General features: G+C 35.2%; 2 protein-coding genes across 2 annotated transcripts; one reads left to right on the top strand and one right to left on the bottom strand.

Annotated features, from left to right (window-relative positions):
• Positions 80-1,358, bottom strand: LOC109717734 (peamaclein-like). Its single transcript, XM_020243624.1, has 2 exons — positions 1,160-1,358; positions 80-584 (listed from the first exon to the last, which is right to left on the bottom strand). Exons 1-2 carry the CDS (start codon positions 1,242-1,244, stop codon positions 397-399), a joined length of 273 nt encoding a protein of 90 aa, XP_020099213.1. The 5' UTR covers positions 1,245-1,358; the 3' UTR covers positions 80-396.
• LOC109707598 lies at positions 16,338-19,444 on the top strand. Its single transcript, XM_020229004.1, has 3 exons — positions 16,338-17,648; positions 17,771-18,160; positions 18,459-19,444. The coding sequence occupies exons 1-3, from the start codon at positions 17,121-17,123 to the stop codon at positions 18,939-18,941; spliced, it is 1,401 nt and encodes a 466-aa protein (XP_020084593.1). The 5' UTR covers positions 16,338-17,120; the 3' UTR covers positions 18,942-19,444.

A 20,463-nucleotide genomic window follows, 5' to 3' on the forward strand; every position in this document is an offset into this window, starting at 1 on the left:
AGCCATGGAACAAACAAAATGACGGTATTAACCAAGCCATTTTACTACACACAGATTAGATACAAAAGATTCAATCATATTCGAAAGTGAACAACGAGAACAATCATACATTATAACTTCATAAAAACACAGAGGGATGCAAAGAGCGAACTCTACACCCAAATATCATCCATCAAACAACACTCACAAATGCTTATTCCTTTCCATCTAATACCATATATAAAACACCCCAAATACCTACTTATACTATACCAACAACACTCAAGCACCAGAACCATGCAAACAAACCACACTCAACCACAACACTACTACTATTATTATTATTACTACTCAACTAACTAACTAACTAACTAACTAAATAAAAGTGCAAACTTTAAGATGATAAAAAAACGAAAATTAAGGGCACTTGGGCCTCTTGGTTTTCCAGGAGACCATGTCGCGGTAGCAGGGGCACTCATCCTTGTTGCCGTACGTCCCCGACGGCACGCACTTGCACTGCTCGCAGCACATCCCGCAGTACCGCATGCATCGCCCTGTCTTCCCCGCCTTCGCGCACCGGCCCTGGCACTTGGAGTTGCAGAAATCTGCATGCCCCCCCCACAATTTCAAATTCAAAATTTCAAATTCAAATTCAAACATTACATGTACAGGCAAAATGACCCTCAAGTTAGCTTTAGTCCAAATTGAACTTGAATAATTCCAGAAGTAGAAACTCTTTGATACTTTTATGTTGTCCTTCGAAGGTGACGTTTTCGATACGACGATTGGCGCCGTTAAACATCATCTATGTTTCGTAAACTTCTCAGAAATCAAATTTTGTAGTTTTTTACTATTATTTATTTAGTGATCACGTAGCATCACATATATACCGTATATATGCCATTTAAATTTTCTAATTTTGAGATTACTTGAACGATAGATAAATAATATTAAAAAATTAAAAAATCTAATTTTTAAAAAATTTATGAGACGTAGATTATATTTAACGGCGTCGATCGTTGACCAGAATACCCCATCATTGAATACGTCGGCATGAAAGTATCAAAGAGCTGGTGCTTCTTGAAGTGTTCTAGTTCAACTCGCTTTAATAACAGGTTACTGAAATGACAGTTTTAAATAGGAAATATATAACTTGAGAATAGTCTTAACAGTAATTTACCTGAGAGAGCCATGGTGGCTTGGAGGTAGGAGGAAGTGAGGAGGAGCAGCAGTATGAGGGCCAAGGTGTAGGGCAGGAGCTTCATCTTTCTCTTTCTAATAGTTTCAGATGTATACAGCTAGCTAGCTAGCTAAGATTTAGAGAGAAGTAGAAGAGTAGTAACACTGTTTGTGTGTGTGTGTGCTTGTGTGGTACTGGAGAGCATTTTATAGGTAGAACATGGGAGGGGTGGGACTTGGACCAGTTCTATTAGGTAGGCATTTAAGAGGGTCCATTCTGAAAACCCTGGTGTAAAATTTTTTTTAAAAAAAATAAAAAATAAAAAAAGGTGAAAAAGCTGGCATCTATGACTATGAGGATGGCTAGTAAATTCATTTTGTTAAAAAATATATATAAAATATATATATATATATATATATATATATATATATATATATATATATATATATATATACTGAACCACTTTGTAAAAATTTTTTTTGAAATGTGACGGCGAAAGTACTGGTGTAGTGTCTCCAACCAAATACATTTAGTCCTGAGAATTTATCCATATCCATCATGGTTTTTTTAAAAATATTTTTGTTATATTTTTCTCTCAAAAAAAAATATATATGATCAGCTGGGATATAGATGACCCGGTATAACTGCTGTATAGATGACCTTTTTCTTGATAAGATTGTTTTATTTTTTTTATCAGGTTTTTTTTTTTTGAATTATATGATATTGGAGTATATTCACAACTCTCTCAATTCTAAAAAGGTCATAAATTTATTTTTTATATTATTGTTAATATACTGATCATTCTTAGCGCAAGTGGCAAAGGACTTGGTGATTAGTACCCGATGTCCCGAGTTCCAATCCTAGTTAATTCATATTTTCAGTTAAGTTTATTTTTAAATGAAATAAATGAAGTGGGTAGCATGTTATCTATCTCTCAAAAAAAAAATATTATTGTTAATGTAATTTTTTAAATAATGACTAGTGGTCAGTACATAGATATTACGTGCATTATGTAAGAATTTTATAAGCGTTAGCTATTGGTTGTTCTAATTTAAGTTGCTAATAAGTTAAATTATAATCTTTATTAATTTAAAGCTGATTTTATTAAATTTATCTATTTTAATTACATTTCAATAAGGGAAGACCACTGTACTTTTCATTAATCATTAATAGCTGATTATCAATAAAACCATTGCATCGATAAAATTAATCCCTAACTCAACTAACTAAAATAAGTCAAATTAAAATAATAGTAGATTAAAAATATCGATAAGAATAAAAAAAAAATAAAAAGAAAAACTTGAGGACCCATCTCACAGTGGCCTATAATTAAAGTACCTACACATTTTTAATAATAGTTAAAAATATATATAATTAACTTATATGACATATGAATCATTTTAAATCGATTATTCAATCTTATATATTTTTTATTTTACTATTCTATTTTTTAATTTATTTAATTTGAGTGAGACAACGGTACTTAACTTAAAAATATACATTAATTATGTATATTAATAATTTTATAGTTACGAAAATTATATAAAGTATGCTAACTAAACTTAAACTTGTAAAAATAACTGACACATGTAAATTTTAAAGTCAAGATATTGTTAATTATTTCAAATCAATAAATTAAAATATTATGTAGTTAAATTAAAATTTTAAAAGAGTTGATAGTTAATTTAAAATAATTTATAATTTAGAGAACTTTTATATATATATATATATATATATATATATATATATAATATTATAATTGAGCTCCTATGCTTTTAAAGTACCAAGTCATTCGTACTTGTAAGTTTTCGGCCCTTGGATTAAAGGATGTGCGGTTATGATGTAGTGGCCCCGTAGGTTTGAGTGGGTGGTTGGTTGAATAGTATAATCTAACGAGTAAAAATGATCAAAGGAAGAGAACTAACGTAAAAAATTAACAAGCACAAGTGTCTTGATACTTTTACAAGCACCATAGCGGACTCTATATATATATATATGAGTGAGGCTACTATGCTATCGGAAGTACGAAGCCTTCCGTGCTTCCAGCTGTTTTCGTGTTGCAACTTTTGAATCGTCGATCGCTCCGTTAAACTTGATCTAGAGTATTTGGAGTACCTAGAAATAAAAATTTTATTATTTTCGATATATTTGCCTAGTGATCAATGAGCTCAAAATCAAAAATTTCAATGGCCGTAGTGAGCCGTTTGCAAGTTTAACGGTGTAGAAATATTCAAATCACGTGAAATTTTGATAGAAATTTTTAATACTATATAAATAAGATTAATCTCTTTAATTGAAAATTTTAATGTCATATATTAACATTTTGTAAGATTTTTATTTTCAGCGTTGATTTTGAGCCCCTTCGTTCATAGGCAAATGATATCGTAAAATCATAAATTTTATTTTCTAAGATCTTCAAATACTCTAGATCAAATTTAACGAAGCGATCGACGATTCAGAAGTCGCAACATCGAAAACGAGCTGAAAGCACGGAAGGCTCCGTACTTTTCGATAGCATAGTAGCCCTCACTATATATATTATATTATATTATATATATATATATTCTTAGCAATATATATATATTAAAAAAAATAAAAAAACAGGATTCAATGCGTACACCAACCATGGTGAATCCCAAAGCTCCGCATTATTAATCTCTCTCTTACTCCCTCGGAAAAGCCAAAGGAGGAAGCATCACACTAGATACTTCCTCCAACACGTATATTGAGAAAGAGTCATTCACGCTGTACAAAATCCCATGTGAAAGTCGGCAACGACACTGGTAAATACTGCATCGGTATCAGTTAAATTGCATATAAAATCGAACTAATGCCATGTATAGCCTTATTAGAAAAAAAAAATCCCAATCTAGCCTCCTTTTAAAAAAAATTTCTAACCTAACTTTCTTTTGATAATTAGAAAATAAAAGATAACTTTAATAGTATTTATATGCTAACTCTCTCCTCCCACCCTACTAATATTTAAAAATAATTAATTTTTGTTATAATAATATTTATTAAAAACTAATATTTAATAATAATAAATATTATTATTATTGAAAATTTTTTTTTGAGAAAGATAGCATGATGCTATTCTATTCATTTATTTTTTTTAGAAATAAACTTAGCTGGAATAATAATAATTCAAACTCAGAACTTCAAGTACCAACCACCAAGTGCTTTACCACTTGTACTAAATACTAGTAATAATAATAATAATAATAATAAAGAGAGAGAAAAATTTTCTCTCTCCTAATTAACATATAAATGCTCTTAAGTCATTTTTATTTTCTAATCCATCAAAAGAAGGCTAGATTAGGAATTTTTTTAAAAAGATGGCTAGATTGGGAATTTTTTTTCTCAATAAGGCTATATGTGGCATTAGTTCTATAAAATCGGCGCCGAGTCTACAGCAAAACAACAGGGGAGCAGTTGGAATGTTTAGTGTGGCGATTGGTTTAGCTCTGACCCCATCACGTGCCTGTGTTTGACCGTGGGTCTAAGTAGTAGGACCCAGAGCACGTGTCAACCTGTGTATGTGTGTACTGGGATTTTAATTATGTAACACAATAATAATAATAATAATAATAATAAAGAGGTTGGATCCAAAGAAGGATCTAGTTTGGACTAAAAGAACATAACTAAAAGGAAAATGCTTACCTCTGATGTTTTGATCTGTACTGCATGAGCCAATCTTTTGGGTCGGATCCAATTTGACCCATTTTGATCAGTTGCTTCTTGTTTGCTTGTTTTTGTAACAAAGTTGGTTTCAGGCTACGAGGCCTCAATTCTTGTTCTTCTGGGATTCTTTTGTTAGAATAACTAGTTAAGATGGAATTGGTTGGATCGAATTGATAGAGTGATCAATCGGATTAGCTCACCTTCATGAAGCTTTTACTGGGTTGATAGGTTGGGACAGTTAACCTAAACTTTTCGTTCAAGTTCACTTTGAGTGTGACCGCATCCTCACGCAAAACAGATTGGGTTTGTTTCAGATCTACCGTACAGCAATATTTTCTGATGTCAATCCGACCCTAAACTGATCGCAAACTGATCCATTGTCACTCAAAACCCTAAATCCTAAACTCTAAACCTCTTATTGTGGCCCAAAAAGAGCGCATCTAGCACCTAAAATGCACTACATCTGATTAAATTTGACTCTTCACTTGTTTGTTTCAGAGCAGCTGCTGCACACACCTGCAGCTGTGCAATGTAATCACTTGCATCACGTGCACCTGCAGCGTCTGCAGTTTATGTCGTGATATATAGAGCCCAAGGACAAATATTCTATGAGGAGCTTGTGCTAAATAGTTAAATCAGGAGATCATTAACCTCTCTTAGGGGACTATTTAGTTGCACGTATTTATAACTGTATTACAGCTTTAATTTTATGTAAGTTTAAATACATTGTCTGGATTAGTGCATTAGAATCTAGTTGCTGCATTTTGAACTGCAGCTAAAACCATCTTTAAGCTACTAAAAATTAGAAAAAAAAAAAATACACATACAACTATTGCAGTTGCACAAAGCAAACAAAATTGATATAGTTATAACTGCTATATTTTCAATCACATGCACGTCTAACTAAAATGTATTTATAATTACATTCAACCAAATGGCCACTTAATTTGAGCATTTATATCGATGACTTTCACCTTTAAAATGTGTGGACATTTTCACTCTGGGAGATTCGTGGGCCAAATTAGGCCCATGTGGAGTTTGGGCCTTTGAGCTAGGATGGCTCTAAAGCCCAACCAATAGATATCTCTAGCGTACGTATCTGTAATAAACTTAGGGTCTGTTTGTTATTGAGGGCCGCCTAATACTATTGACCAAAAAGGAGTCGGGGGCGAAAGCAAATAAAGGATGTGCTTTTCTATCTTCTAGAGGAACTAAAGAAATTATCTCTTAACCGACTCATTGTGACATATCCAACGCGATATTAATAACGTAATCTCCTTGTGATTCTAAACAGAACTCGATAGAACTCTTTAATCCATCTGGTAATGAGTTAAGACCCAAGGCAAAAGTTTTTAAGTTCCTAGATAGAGAAACTCTTTATATTATATACAGATTAAGATTCTTCTAATTCGCATCCGATACGAGACATATACTCGGACAGCTAAAAGCAGAAGCAAAAGCAGTGTAGAGTCAAACGCATCGCATTTGTTCAGGTAACAATCCCAGGTGTACTAACTCGAAGTGATCTTCTAATTGATGAGTCCCTACGACATGCAACAGCAATCTCACTGTACTCAACACAACACCTTCCTCTCCCTTCATCTTCAATGTAAGTCACTTCCAACATAGGATTCTTCGCATGGATTAAAACGCAATGTACAGGAATGATCAATCATGATCACATGCAAAAGATGGGGTCCTCTCCACAATCTCTATCCCCTTTCTTTAAGTGCCTTTTGTTTTGTTTTGTTTTTTTTTTTTGAGCTTTTTGTTGCTTTGCTTTTGTTGTGTGAATGGAATTTAGGCAAAGAAGGTAATGCATCAAAGGAGCATACATGGCCATGACTATTGGAGGCATTTGCCTTATCATGTCATGAGCTTTTGTTCCTTTTAATTTCTCCTTTTCCTCCTTTTATGCCTTTTTTTTTTTTTTTCATTTACCTACTTTCTCTTTCTAGTGAAATTTTGGATGGTGTTGCAGATTCTAATAAATTTAAAGAGTGGTGTAAAAGGGCAAATTCTTTTAACTATAACTAGATTGTTTTGACCAAGGAATTAAAGGATTTTTTAGTTGTCTGCATTTCAAGTTGTACTAAAGATTATATTTCTTTTTGAGAAAAATGTAGCACGCTACCTATTTCATTCATTAAGTATTTAAATTAAGCTACAAGTAGTGGGGCAGCAAAGGCCTCCAGGTGACACAAAGTCGACGAAAAGCAGAAGAAGGAAAAAAGAAAAATACAATAAAGACAAAAAAGACGGTCCGTCGTCATAGTGGAGGAAGCAACAAACACCAACATCACCCAACTTTACGACAAGTAGCCCAATCTTTCAGAAGTGCTTCAATACGGTGGCCAGTAGAGATAATATTTGGAGGTAAGTTTCGAAAAATAACATTATTTTTTTCGTGCCAGACCGTCCATCACGTAGCCGCCACAAATAATTGAGCCTTTGCAGTACTACAGATTATATTTGGTTTACTGCAATTGTATCCAAATATTATATTATTGAAACTGCAGATGAAGCTTCATTTTGATTGTAGTATTGATATTTATAGTATTGATAGAGGGATTAATAACTGACAAAAGCAAATACGAATTACCTAAACTATGAATCATTTTGATTCAACTGTTTGACCGTTCAACATTTTGATTTTACTATTTAATCTTTTAATTTATTTGATTTGAGTGAGTCAACCGTACTTTGGCTTTACAATTTAAATGCATCGTTTATCTTTAAAGATTTAATTAGTATATATTTTATGCAATTCTCATAATTATAAATTTATTAAAATATAAATAATTAGTTTAAATTTTAAAGTTAAAATATCGTTGACTAACTCCTATTCAAATAAATTAAAATATTGTATAGTAAAATTAAACTTTTGAAATATTAGATGGTTAAATTAAAATGGTCTATAGTTTATATAGATTATGTACACTTAATAATTACACTGGACCCGAGTGAGAGTACATTGATTGGCGAGAATTGGTCGGGGCCCGGTCGGGTTGAACCAGCTTAGACCGGGCACATAATTAAGATGTGGTCTTGCAACCAACGTGCCGTTGGGGTTAAGGCAAGTGGAGAACCGGTCCGATGTTTTAGACCGGTCCGGACCGGTTCGGGTCCCACCTCGGACGAAGTGAACCCGCACGAAACGACTTGAAACTCGCAACCGGTTCAATTTCCGAGAACCACACCCATCGGTTCGACCACAAGAACCGCGAATGAACCGGGCAACTCATTTATTCTCCATTTATTTCGACAATTTCTTTTTCTTTTTATTTTTTTATTACTATATGAAACTATTGTAATGTTTTTGTTAAATCATTTGTTATCTCGCATGGCTTAATAAATTTAACCTGGTGTAAATTTATGCAACATGCAACAAATTTATCATAAAGAAGAATTATGCCTGGGTTGTCAGCTTAAATGGACCAGCATCCTGTTTTATGACGGGAGGTTATATTGGGCCGAGTTATATTCGAAATGGCGTGAGGCTACATGGGCCGAGTCATGTTCGAAGTGGTGTGAGGCTGGTTAAGCCAAGTCACAATCAAAATCCGTGAGCGCTATATCTGTACGCTGCTTTAAGTGAATTGATTGCGTATTTTCTAACCGCTCGAACTTTTGGGATTAATGATTAGTGCCAACGATCCGACAACAATGGAAATAAATATTAAAAATATCGTTACGTAGCAGTTTAAATTTTAGAAAATGCTTAATTATATTATACTACACTATAATTTATTGATTTTTTTTTACTTTAATTTTTTTTAAATTCAAAGTTACTGCTTAATATTCTTGTTCTTTCAATTCCTACACTATAAGTAATAAAATTATATTTTATATACAAACTATTAAAAAATACGTTTTAAAAGTGGTGGAATGTATATATATATCCAACTAATTTTGATATAAAAATAATAAAATACATAAAAATAATAAAAAAAATAAAATAATTTGATAAAAACTTTTAATGAGTCTATCCTAGAGATTTATTTCATATTTTTCTACTATTTAACCCGTGTCTCTTAAAAAAGTTCTTAAATTTTGTCTAAAACAATAGATTTATTAATAATAATGTAGATATTGGTGAGAAAAAAATAGTTCTGTGATATTTATGAAAAAAACTAGTACAAGATAGAAAAAAATATAAACTATGGTATAGAAATTGATAGAATACAATAATATAATGGTGTTTTTGAAAAAAACTATTGATGCAGTATAGCAAACAAAATTAATACTAAAGTATAGTGCAGTAGAGTGTAATTCAGTATTTATAAAATAATGATCGTTTTAACATGATATCACGGTAGTAGGTTTTGAGATTGAAACTCAAAATTTTATATACATTCACCTTTAATTCATAATTGAAATGTAAGTATTTTCAAACATTTTAAGTTCCCTTAATTAGGTAAAATATTATGGAAATAATAATGGTGGTTATCATTGGGAGTATCTTTTCTAAGTTCTATGCAATATTCCGGGAGGAAAAAAGCATTACCTTAAAAAAGCATTTCCTTTTAGCCTCAAAAACGAGGGCGAAGTATATGAAGAATCAAAGTTTTCTTTTAGATTTTTTTTTTTTTTTTTAAGATCTACTTTATCAAAACAAATTTAGAGATATAGTTGCTATCAGGTAGGGTTAGATCCGAGTAATATTGTTAAAGTGAGACCCCACACAAAAGGTGATAGGGCCAAAAAAAAAAAAAAAAAAAAAAAAGAAAACTTGAAGAAAATCACATTCACTTTTCCTTCTTTATTTTGAGCCAATTTATTTAACTTCGAATCAAACTCGTCATGTACAAACAATTGAATTAATCATTATTTAGAAGGAACAAAAATGCATAGAAACCATTTGAACTTAATTTATTAGGTCATTTATAAATATTTATCTAAATTTTAAAAGTTATGTTCAATCTTGAAAAGGAAACTTTTAGAGATACTGAGACAAGCATGCATATAACAATTCATTTTATTCAAGAAAAAAATAGATGGCATTTTGAGATGAAGAATACTAAATATAAATAATTAAAATTTATTTATTATTGAATTTTGTAGAATAATTAGTTGTTCAAAATATGATATCAGAATGAGGTTAATTCAAAAAATAGAAATAAAAGTAGGTTCACAGAAGTCTAGGTTTTGGACGATTTGATTGATTGGTGCAATTTACACTTGTGTTTTTTTTTTCCCTTTCACTTTTCTATATATATATATATATATATATATTTATTTATTTACCATTGCATTGCATCATAGTATCATACAAGTACTTGAATACAAATGGAAAGGGTTTTGTAGGAGGAAACAGTGAGACAAGGACACAGAGTTTCCGCAATTACCGCCGAAGCCAAAGCCCACAACATGTGATTATGTGAACTCTCTCTCTCTCTCTCTCTCTCTCTCTCTCTCTCTCTATTTTTTTTTTTCTTTTTTTGGCATATATATGTCATAGATATAGGTGTTACACACTCACGTTTTTCTTGCTACAGTGCTTATTAGTTTTGTTACTCCAATAGGTCAAATTAAATTCAATAATAATATATCACATTAAAATGGTTTGGTCAAAGCTACAACATGTTAATTTTCCTACATTACCAACACCTTGAATTCTTTATTAATATGGGATGAAGCTGTTGGAATAGAATAAGAACTAATATGCTTGTTATCTATTTTTCCCCCATAAAAAAATGTGTCTTTAATTTCAAGTTTAATTTTTCCATAGGAAAAATAATTTGATCAAGCATATATAACTTCTTGCATTGTGGTAAACGCTTTGAATTCAAATTTGGACGCATTTTTTATCATCAGATTGCATCCCACAACACAACATCAAATTCAAAAAGAAAAAAAAGAAAAGGAATATTCATAACTTCTTTTTACATCAATAACAATGTCTAGTTAGGAATAGGTCACTAGAATATTATTAGTTCCACCAAAGAGAAAAGCTATATATACAAGTAAAGAAAACTAGTTCCTATTTATTAATTGATTTGTTAATAAACTTTTACAGCATTAATCCTAAGCTTATAATAGCAGCAAAATAAATGTTCATAGTTATACCAGAACAATAACACGAAATATTATATTTAAAAGGCTCATTCATTTTTGCATAACCTAAGTAAGAATACTTTTAATTATGCTCGTAAGTCTATATAAGTTTNATTTTATTTATTTTTAATAAATTTTAGTATTTATTCTAAATCTAATCAGAACCTAACTACAAATCTAATCAAATTCTAACAGTCTTATTTTATAAAATGCCCAAGCAAAAACTCGGCATTTCGGATAACAATCTCACTTAAGGTATGCTAATTAATGTTGCGAAATAACTACTATGTTATTTTCAAACAAATAAAAAATATTTAAAAAATAATGAATAATATAATTGATGAGTCGCCTTTGAATAAATGGTAACTACGCAACTAACATGCATGCAGATTAGTTTTTAAAGTTTTAGATATAACACTTGGATATTAAATTACTATTTGGTACCATTAAGAAATAATAACCAGTACTAGATTAAAATTTCTCTCAAGATATTTAAATAGCAGACTCAAGATATTTACAATTTATCTCAAGATATCTGCATTAGCTCTTTAATTCTCAGTCGTTTCCTACTAGTTAGATCAAATACATTCGATACTTAATTTACTCTTGGCACTCAGATTTACCCAAGTATTATGTTAAAAATTAAGATGCGAATTAATTGCTCCCAAATATGAAATATATAATGACAAGCGAATTAAAGAGCTAATGCAGATATCTTGAGATAAATTTTAAATATCTTGAGTCTGCTATTTAAATATCTTGAGAGAAATTTTAATCTAGTACTGGTAATTATTTCTTAATGGTACCAAATAGTAATTTAATATCCAAGTGTTATATCTAAAACTTTAAAAACTAATCTGCATGCATGTTAGTTGCGTAGTTACCATTTATTCAAAGGCGACTCATCAATTATATTATTCATTATTTTTTAAATATTTTTTATTTGTTTGAAAATAACATAGTAGTTATTTCGCAACATTAATTAGCATACCTTAAGTGAGATTGTTATCCGAAATGCCGAGTTTTTGCTTGGGCATTTTATAAAATAAGACTGTTAGAATTTGATTAGATTTGTAGTTAGGTTCTGATTAGATTTAGAATAAATACTAAAATTTATTAAAAATAAATAAAATAGAATTTAAGTGTTAATTGGGGCAAGAATTTAATTGTATTAGGATTGGGTGAGTTTTTGATTGCTTATTATATATATAAAGCACCATTATGTCATTTGGTTGAGGTTATGGAGTTGTAGTACCACCACTGCCTAGTACTTTGGCTAAGTGTAGAAGTCTTCTGAGTTTATAGAAATAGAAGATGTGAGAGGTGTGATAGAGATTCAGAAAGACGGATGCATGGAAAAGAGAAGTCTTCTGAGTTTATATAGAAGGCGAGAGAGGTATGAGAAAGATTCAAAAAATAAGCTCTGGTTGAAACTACTCTGTGTAGAAAAGGAGACGGATGTAATTCTTCTTTTGATTAGCCAGGTGTAATTATTTTACCTATATTTTTTGTTTGATTTTTCTCTTGTGCCTCCTTTTCGTTGAGGAAGCAAGTTTACAGTAAAAATTCAATTGGACATTTTCACAGCGGAACACCAACAATCAGTATCGAACTAGTGCCGGATTTACAACATTCGGTATCATAACAGATTGCGAATTTTCAACAATTGGTACTAGGAGGACAAAGTATTGAATTCTCAACAAAACCATAGACTCTACTTCTAGTAGAATACTCTGTCGTACGTTTTTGGAGTCCAAAAACATACCAATAAGCTTAAAAAAAGAAAACAAAATAAAAGAGTGAATGACACAAAAAAAAAAAAAATGATGAAACTCGTGGCATTTAAACAAATACACGATTATAATTGAGAAGTTATTTAATTCATGAAACCATGTATTTACGAATTAAGAAGCTCCGGCAAATTAAGATTGCAGAGATTCTCTGCGTGATTACTCAACTTGCAATCGTGGGCAAAGAGAACTAAATTCTTTTGGAATTAATTGCAGATTCTAATCTCAAGCATAGGTAATAAATAGGAGTTCTCCGCGTTTAGTTTATGTTCTCTCTCTCTCTCTCTCTCTAAAGCATCTTCATTGTTTCACATTTTCTTTAGTGAGTAATCTTCAAATACCCTCGCTGTATCATTTTGGACTTTGTTCGGATTTAAAGATATAAAAAATTTTCGAACAACCGGGTTTTGTTCAGATCTACGCATAAATATATATTAGATCAATACATAGTTATTCTAATCGAAAAGTAAAATATATAATTGAATCCACAACTGAAAACGACGTCCAATTTGAGCGTAGGACGAATTAAATTTACTGCTAGGAACAATATGGTTGCTAACTAACACAATGCAATAGGCATCATAAATTCTCGGTATGGATTCGCAGATGCGCATGGGAGTCCATTAATGCATGCCCATGTCCATGAAGGAACAAAGCTAGCAATAAAACAAGAAATGGTCCGAATCCGTTAGTTGTATGGATCCCCTCCGCTCGCCCGCATCCTAGTCCCTTTTCATACCTCGCGCGACCGTTTGGTATGGAGTGTTGTCTAATATTGTTTACTTAGAACGAATTTGGATAACAGTTATTAGCAGATGATAAGTGTGTAATCTGTACAATATGTTCTCACTCATGAAATTAAACAAGAAAAATATTCTTCGATTGTACTCTCATCGCATGCAGCAAATGTGTTTTGAACATTTTGTCTGTGTTCTCCAACGAAACCTAATTAGTACCGACAACTATGGCGATCCCGCATGTTGCGATTTTTCTAATAGTAAGTATCTATTATGTACAAGAATCATAATTGCGAGAATGAATCAGTTACCACATCTATCTTGTGACTCATGTGAGGTCCATGCACTCACCCATAAAACACTAGTGAAAAAATCGTGATTTGTTCTAAGATGATATTATCTAAAATACTACTAGGACAACCACTATAGAAAAATTCTACTTAGTAGCTTTTATATACAGCACAATTAGAAGCTTCAAATTGATTTATTTGATTTTAGACCACAAATTCACTCGTACTTTTCGCTATACTTGAAATTAAAGACTTTAAATTTCTATTTGTTAGCCACTTTGTTGTAGATAACTACATCTGAAACTTAAACAGAACTATAGATGAATAGACCCATAAAAGAAAATTTTTTCTCTGTGTGATAAATTCTATTTAAGAATCGCATCAGGTCAATGGGAAAAACTTCTCATAAAAGAAAAGGTTTTTTTTTTGGTGATAAATTCTGTCTAATATTGTTGGTGCAAAAAAAAGCACTAGTTGGTAGACAGCTTCATACACGAAATGGACTAACATAGACAAATTTAAAAAATGACACGTGATACACCGAAAGCCCCTGAAAAAGCACTTGGAAACGGAAAACCCCTAGGCGGGAATGGATGAAAATGTGAGTAAAGAACTTAGGAATAATTCTCGCAACCAATAAAGATGTGACTGCAGTGTTCCCCATGATGTGAATTGCTTAGTAACTGCAGTTTGACAACGGTACTATAAATAGTATCAAGACGCTTGTAATAAGGGTCTTACTTCTCTGTGAATAAGATGACCATTTCTAATTCTAGTATTTTTTTTTAATCTTCTAGGAGAAGAATACTGTGTAACCTTTCCTTTCCGATAGTTATGAGCTTTTCTAGGAGTAGTTCAATAGCTAGGAGTAATTTAATCCCTGTAACTTTTCAGCTTTTTATATAATCAATTTGGCTCTTCCAGCCGAGTCAAATCCTAAATCTCAGTTTGGCTTATTGTATTGAGGTAGAATCTGGTTGAGCACGATTCATGCTCAACTGAATTGCTTGATCGTGGCGCACTTGAGTATCAATCTGAGAATCGATCCTTATCATGAAGGCATACTTGACTTGGTCAACATCTTTATAAGTTCGGTTCGCAATCCAATAAGAAGAATGACATCAGGTCAACAGGAAAAACTTGGGTGGAGAGCTCCCGAATGAAACCTTGTTGAGGAACCCACAATTTGTTGTCACGTGTCTGTTTTGTTTCAATTCAAAGATTATAATTTTTTCTTTTAGGACTTTTATTTTTTAAAATTGTAGTATTAAAAAACACAACCAATTTTTAGATGGAAATAAAACTTGCAGGTGACAATGGATTGGAACCTTCTCAATAAGATATCGTTGGAGAGCTCCTCGAACGTACTGAAGTTTTATCCAAGATCGACCACTTTTTAACCATGTTGAAAAGTACAAAAAATAATTTTCTTACACAATTTAAATTTATTATCGCTATATTACACTTGATTAAATTAATCGTTAATACTCTTTTACATTGCTTAATAAAATTGGTTAGATATAAATCTTACATGAAATATTTATTACAAAGAAGATTTTACCCTTTTTTTTTTTTTGCTTCTTTTATTTTAGATTTGAACTTAGTTGGAAATATAAAATAGTTAGATTTCAAAATTGAGACCTCGGATACCTACACTGGGGACGTTGGTTACAAGCTTCAAATTTAACCAAAGATAGCAAGGCATTCTAATCACCAACCTTAATATCTGCTCCCAAATAACTTTAAAATTGATTAATTTACGAAAAATGCTGCTACAAATCTTTCCTAATATTACTCTTATATTTATTATTATATTGATGTGTCGTCACCTAGCTTACACACGCACTTTAAAGCGTTACATGAGGGGCATTATGGCAAAAGATGAAGCCTCTCTCATTAGTAGGTTTATAATTAGCAAACTCCTTAATTAAGCTTTGTCTTATTAAAGAATTAATGATAACTGAGAATTAATTAATTAATTAATTAATTAATTGGTTTTAAGTGACAGGAACCACCCACCAGTCACGTGCCGCGTCCCGCGCGCCCACCGTCTCCGCCGTCATGTCGCCGTTACCCCCGGTCCGCTCGGTCAAAAGGCGCCGAAACGGCGCCTGCCCTTAACGGCGCCGTTAGTTGACGCGCCCACTCGCGCCGCGCCACGTGGCCCGCATGCTCCCGAGCTTGGATTACGGTTACCGAATAGGTGAGCGTAAGGGAACTATCACCGCTCATTTAATGCTCTCTGATTCATCAGGGCATGGATCGTACGGCCCAAATGCCGCCATGTTGTATCCGAGCGTCAGGTTGGTAACACCCAACCAGAGGTGCTGTAACTCTCTCTCTCTCTCTCTCTTTTTTTTTTTTACCTCCTTTTTAATTTAAAAAAAAAATAATGAAAAGGAAAAGAGATCTCCGAGAGAGAAGCTTGTCGTATGTTCACTGTTTCCATCATCTCTCACCTTTAGAAATCATTGCATGCACCCGGTGCACTGTACATTACGTCATCATTCATAAAATGCTTAAAATTGAATATGATACCTTTTGTTTTATGAACCGTATAAATCATCATGCCCTGGACAACTTGTAGACTAGAAAAAGAAATTAATTTGTACATAATACGTTTTTTTATAAAAATGGCACATATCCGTTGTTGATGGGGAGAATATTTTTGAATATATATATATATATATATATATATAAGAGCAGTGTGGTATGGATACATCTGGTCCAAGCAAATAATTTCTCCTCACGTTTTTATTTTAGTAGTAATAATAACACCAGCTTTGGCGTTAATTCTTTTTATTTTATCCCACAACTCCCATTCGCCTCTCTCTCTTCTCTCTCTCTCTCTCTCTAAACCGTTTCATTCCCTGCTTTTTCTTTCGTTCTCTTCTGTTATGTTCTCACTCCCCGCACCACCCCTCCTCCTCCTCTCCCAACACTCCTCTCATTCCCTTTCCCTTTTACTCTCTCTCTCTCTCTCTCTCTCTCTCTCTCTCTCTCTCTCACATTTCTCTTCATACACAGTTAAAAATTCATAAATTACAAAATCAAGTCCCCCATACTACATTTTACCTGATCTTAGTCTAGCTATTATTCCTCTTCTCTTCTCTCGCTGTTTTTTTTTTTTTTTTTTTTTTTTTTTTTTTTTTTTTTTTTTTTTTTTTTTTTTTTTTTTCTGGGGTATTAAAGCACTTTTTTGAGCTGCATTTTTCTCACACTAGTCCATGAGCTTCTCCGGTAAGCTCTTTTTGTCTCCTTCTATCTGTTGAGGACGAACGAGTCACTCTGCTCCACCACCTCCTCCTCCTCCTCCTCTCCTCTTCTTTTTTTTTTATATTTCCCACGCAGTCCACAACTCTTTTGCTTTTTTGTTGTGGGGAGAGAGCTCTTTTTGGGTTTGCGCATGGAGAAGAAGCAGGGGTTCTTCTCGGAGCTGGTGCGGGGGCTCTCCCCGACGCGCTCCCGCGCGAAGAGCCCGGCGCGGGGCGCGTCGCACAGCGGCGGCGCGGCGGACGCTGCGGCGACGGCGAAGGCGCTGCTCCTCCTGCCGCGGCGGCGGAGCAAGGCGTCGGCGTCGGCGCCGGGGGCGGAGCCGCTCATCGCGCGGTCGGGGAGCCTGCGGCCGCTCGGCGAGGCGCTCGCGCCGCTCATGGAGGGGCCGGACCCAGACGGCGCCGCCGACGAGCTCCGGCGCGGCGGCGGCGGCGGGGAGAGCCGGAGGAGGGATGGGTGGGGGAACTGGGTCCGGGGCCAGCTCTCCCGGGCGCCGTCCATCGCCGCAGCGGGGGGCGGCGGCGGCGGCGTCGGCGCCGCCTCGCGCCGCCGCTCCGACCTCCGCCTCCTCCTCGGCGTGATGGGCGCCCCGCTCGCCCCCGTCCACGTTAGCTCCGCCGACCCCCTCCCCCACCTCAGCATCAAGGGCACCCCCATTGTAAGCAAAACCCTTTAAAATAATAATAATAATAATAGTATAATCTCATCTCCTCTTCCGCTAGCTTCTTCTCCTTCCGATCGACCACTCTCGACCTAACCTTTGTGATCTGCGACGCGCAGGAGACGTCGTCGGCGCAGTACATAGTGCAGCAGTACACGGCGGCGTCGGGGGGCTTGAAGCTGCAGCGCTCGATCCGGAACGCGTACGCGATGGGGAAGGTGCGGATGGTGGCATCCGAATTCGAGACCGCCACGAAGCTCATCAAGAACCGCGGCGCCTCCTCCTCCTCGTCTTCTTCCTCGTCCTCGTCCTCGTCATCTTCTTCCTCCTCCGAATGCGGCGGCTTCGTGCTCTGGACGATGTCCCCCGACATGTGGTACGTGGAGCTCGCCGTCGGCGGCAGCAAGGTCCACGCCGGCTCCAACGGCCGCCTCGTCTGGCGCCACACCCCCTGGCTCGGCGCCCACGCCGCCAAGGGCCCTCCCCGCCCCCTCCGCCGCGCCCTCCAGGTAACTAACTAACTAACTAACTAACTAACTAACTAATTGTAACCCATCATTCATTCATTCATTCACTAGCCAAATTGATCAACTCGCCAAACAGGACAAACAATTCAGATTCAAATTTAAGTGCCGCGGTACGCGATCGTCCCGCGCACTTGCATATGTCACCACGTAAGGTGCTGTGCCGAGGACAAATTAAACACCTATAATAATAATAATAATAATAATAATAATAATAATAAAAAGAAGAGATCACGGGCGTCGCTACTAATTAGAATTCTCGCTTGAATTTGGACGCCCGCAGGGGCTGGACCCGCTGACGACGGCGGGCATGTTCGCGGGGGCGCGGTGCATCGGGGAGAAGCGCGTGGGCGGGGAGGAGTGCTTCATCCTGAAGCTGTCGGCGGACGCGCAGACGCTGAAGGCGCGGAGCGAGGGCCCCGCGGAGATCATCCGGCACGTGCTGTTCGGGTACTTCAGCCAGCGCACGGGGCTGCTGGCGCACGTGGAGGACTCGCACCTGACCCGCATCCAATCCCACTCGGGCGGCGACGCCGTCTACTGGGAGACCACCATCAACTCGTCCCTGGCCGATTACCGCCCCGTGGAGGGCGTCATGATCGCCCACTCGGGCCGCTCCGCCGTGACCCTCTTCCGCTTCGGCGAGACGGCCATGTCCCACACGAAGACCCGCATGGAGGAGGCCTGGACCATCGACGAGGTCGCCTTCAACGTCCCGGGCCTCTCCCACGCCCACGACAAGATCGTCTGGCGTGTCGAAGTCTAATAAGTAATAACCCCCCCCCTGTTCGATCAAACCCTTCTAACTAACTTGTTCATACTTACTACTTTCAACTGACTCTTTTTTCTCAAGTATGAATTACTTTTAGATTATTATGTATTAGGAGCTAATGAATTAATTTTGAGTTTCGCTCTTTTTTTTACTCTTATTAATTCTCCGTGTTGGTGGTTGAGAAATATCTTTCACCAACTCGTCGATTTTAGTTGCTATGTTTATCTCTCTTTCTTTCTCTCTCTTGTAAGGTTTTTAAGGTAGTTTGTAATTTCCGCTGTTGCTATAAACTTTGTGAGAATGAATGTAGGGAGTTGTGAGGTGGTAAATTTGGAATGTTTGAGTGTCAAGTAATTGCTGAGGGGGTGTCACATTTTGATTGTGACCCAATGTGGGAGGGGGGGGAGGGCGTTTCTGAGACCTGGGATTGTTGTCTTGTGGGAGTTACTATCAGTTATTGAACGCTCACATTTATCTCGTTTGATCACTTTTCCGTGTATTATGGTTTTGAAGTGTATATTTGGAGTAAGTATGGTTGCTTTGGTTTCAAGCAATTGGTGCTGTTGTCAAGGGCATGTTTTTTCCTCCGCAGGTGGAGAGCGGATCTCAACCGTAAATATTTATTTTCGTTGTTTTGATAGTTGAAAATTAAATTTATCCAAAATTTTTAATCTGCTTCTGTAAAGATGTTTGTTGTGGAGCTGACCAAACAACTACTATGGCATTTTAGGAAGCGTTTGGATTGACGTATTTGTAGATTCAACGTAAGTCAAGTGTAGTGGTGTTTGAGTTTTCCTGAAGTGTGATTATTTTTTTATTGTTTGTTTTGACATAACTCGTACCGCCTGAAAGTTAAATTCAATCACTTCTGTTGTTTGTTTTGATGTAACTTGATACTGGTAAAATTAGTTTTTTGAGTTTCGTTGTTTATTTTGATGTAAGTGGATCTCATTATCTCCTAAATATAGTAATAAATTTACCACTATAAAATTTAATCTATTATATAATTATTTTTTTTATTATTATTTAAAGATAATTCTAACCTATTATAAAGGAAGTAGACTTTAAGTTTTACTGTTTAATAAATTTTTTAGAGAAGGTTGAGTATAGTGAAAGTCGAGTTCGGCACTTTAGAGGAGGAAGTCGAGAGTAGGTGAAGTGGAGCTCTAACGTAACTTGAGTTATATTATACTTTTCACTTACATCAAAATAAATAACAGAAGTGATGGAACTTGAGTTCCATCACTCCACTTACACCAAAACAAACGGGCACTTAACCAAAATGCCTCCTAGTAGGCGGATCCTGCTGATGCAAGCAGCAGAAATTTTCATACACTGATATTCTGCTATCTCTTAAAGTGTTCTTTTTATTTTTATTTGGGGGAATTTTCACATTTTGTTTATTGTTTAATGCAGAATATTATATTTTTAATAACGGAGAAATTGTTTTAGAAGTTGGATCATAAATTAAGCCATTTTCTTTAATTTTAAGCAGCAGTAAAATGATATTTAGCCA

Source organism: Ananas comosus, linkage group 1, assembly GCF_001540865.1.
Source record: "Ananas comosus cultivar F153 linkage group 1, ASM154086v1, whole genome shotgun sequence".
Taxonomy (NCBI): Eukaryota; Viridiplantae; Streptophyta; class Magnoliopsida; order Poales; family Bromeliaceae; genus Ananas; species Ananas comosus.

Bases quoted from the DNA above. Each gene is read 5' to 3' on its own strand.
- LOC109717734 (XM_020243624.1), bottom strand. From the start codon at position 1,244: ATGAAGCTCCTGCCCTACACCTTGGCCCTCATACTGCTGCTCCTCCTC. The intron at 585-1,159 runs GTAAATTACTGT...GGGGGCATGCAG, and splicing joins AGCCACCATGGCTCTCTCAG to ATTTCTGCAACTCCAAGTGC.
- LOC109707598 (XM_020229004.1), top strand. From the start codon at position 17,121: ATGGAGAAGAAGCAGGGGTTCTTCTCGGAGCTGGTGCGGGGGCTCTCC. The intron at 17,649-17,770 runs GTAAGCAAAACC...TGCGACGCGCAG, and splicing joins GCATCAAGGGCACCCCCATT to GAGACGTCGTCGGCGCAGTA. The intron at 18,161-18,458 runs GTAACTAACTAA...GGACGCCCGCAG, and splicing joins CCCTCCGCCGCGCCCTCCAG to GGGCTGGACCCGCTGACGAC.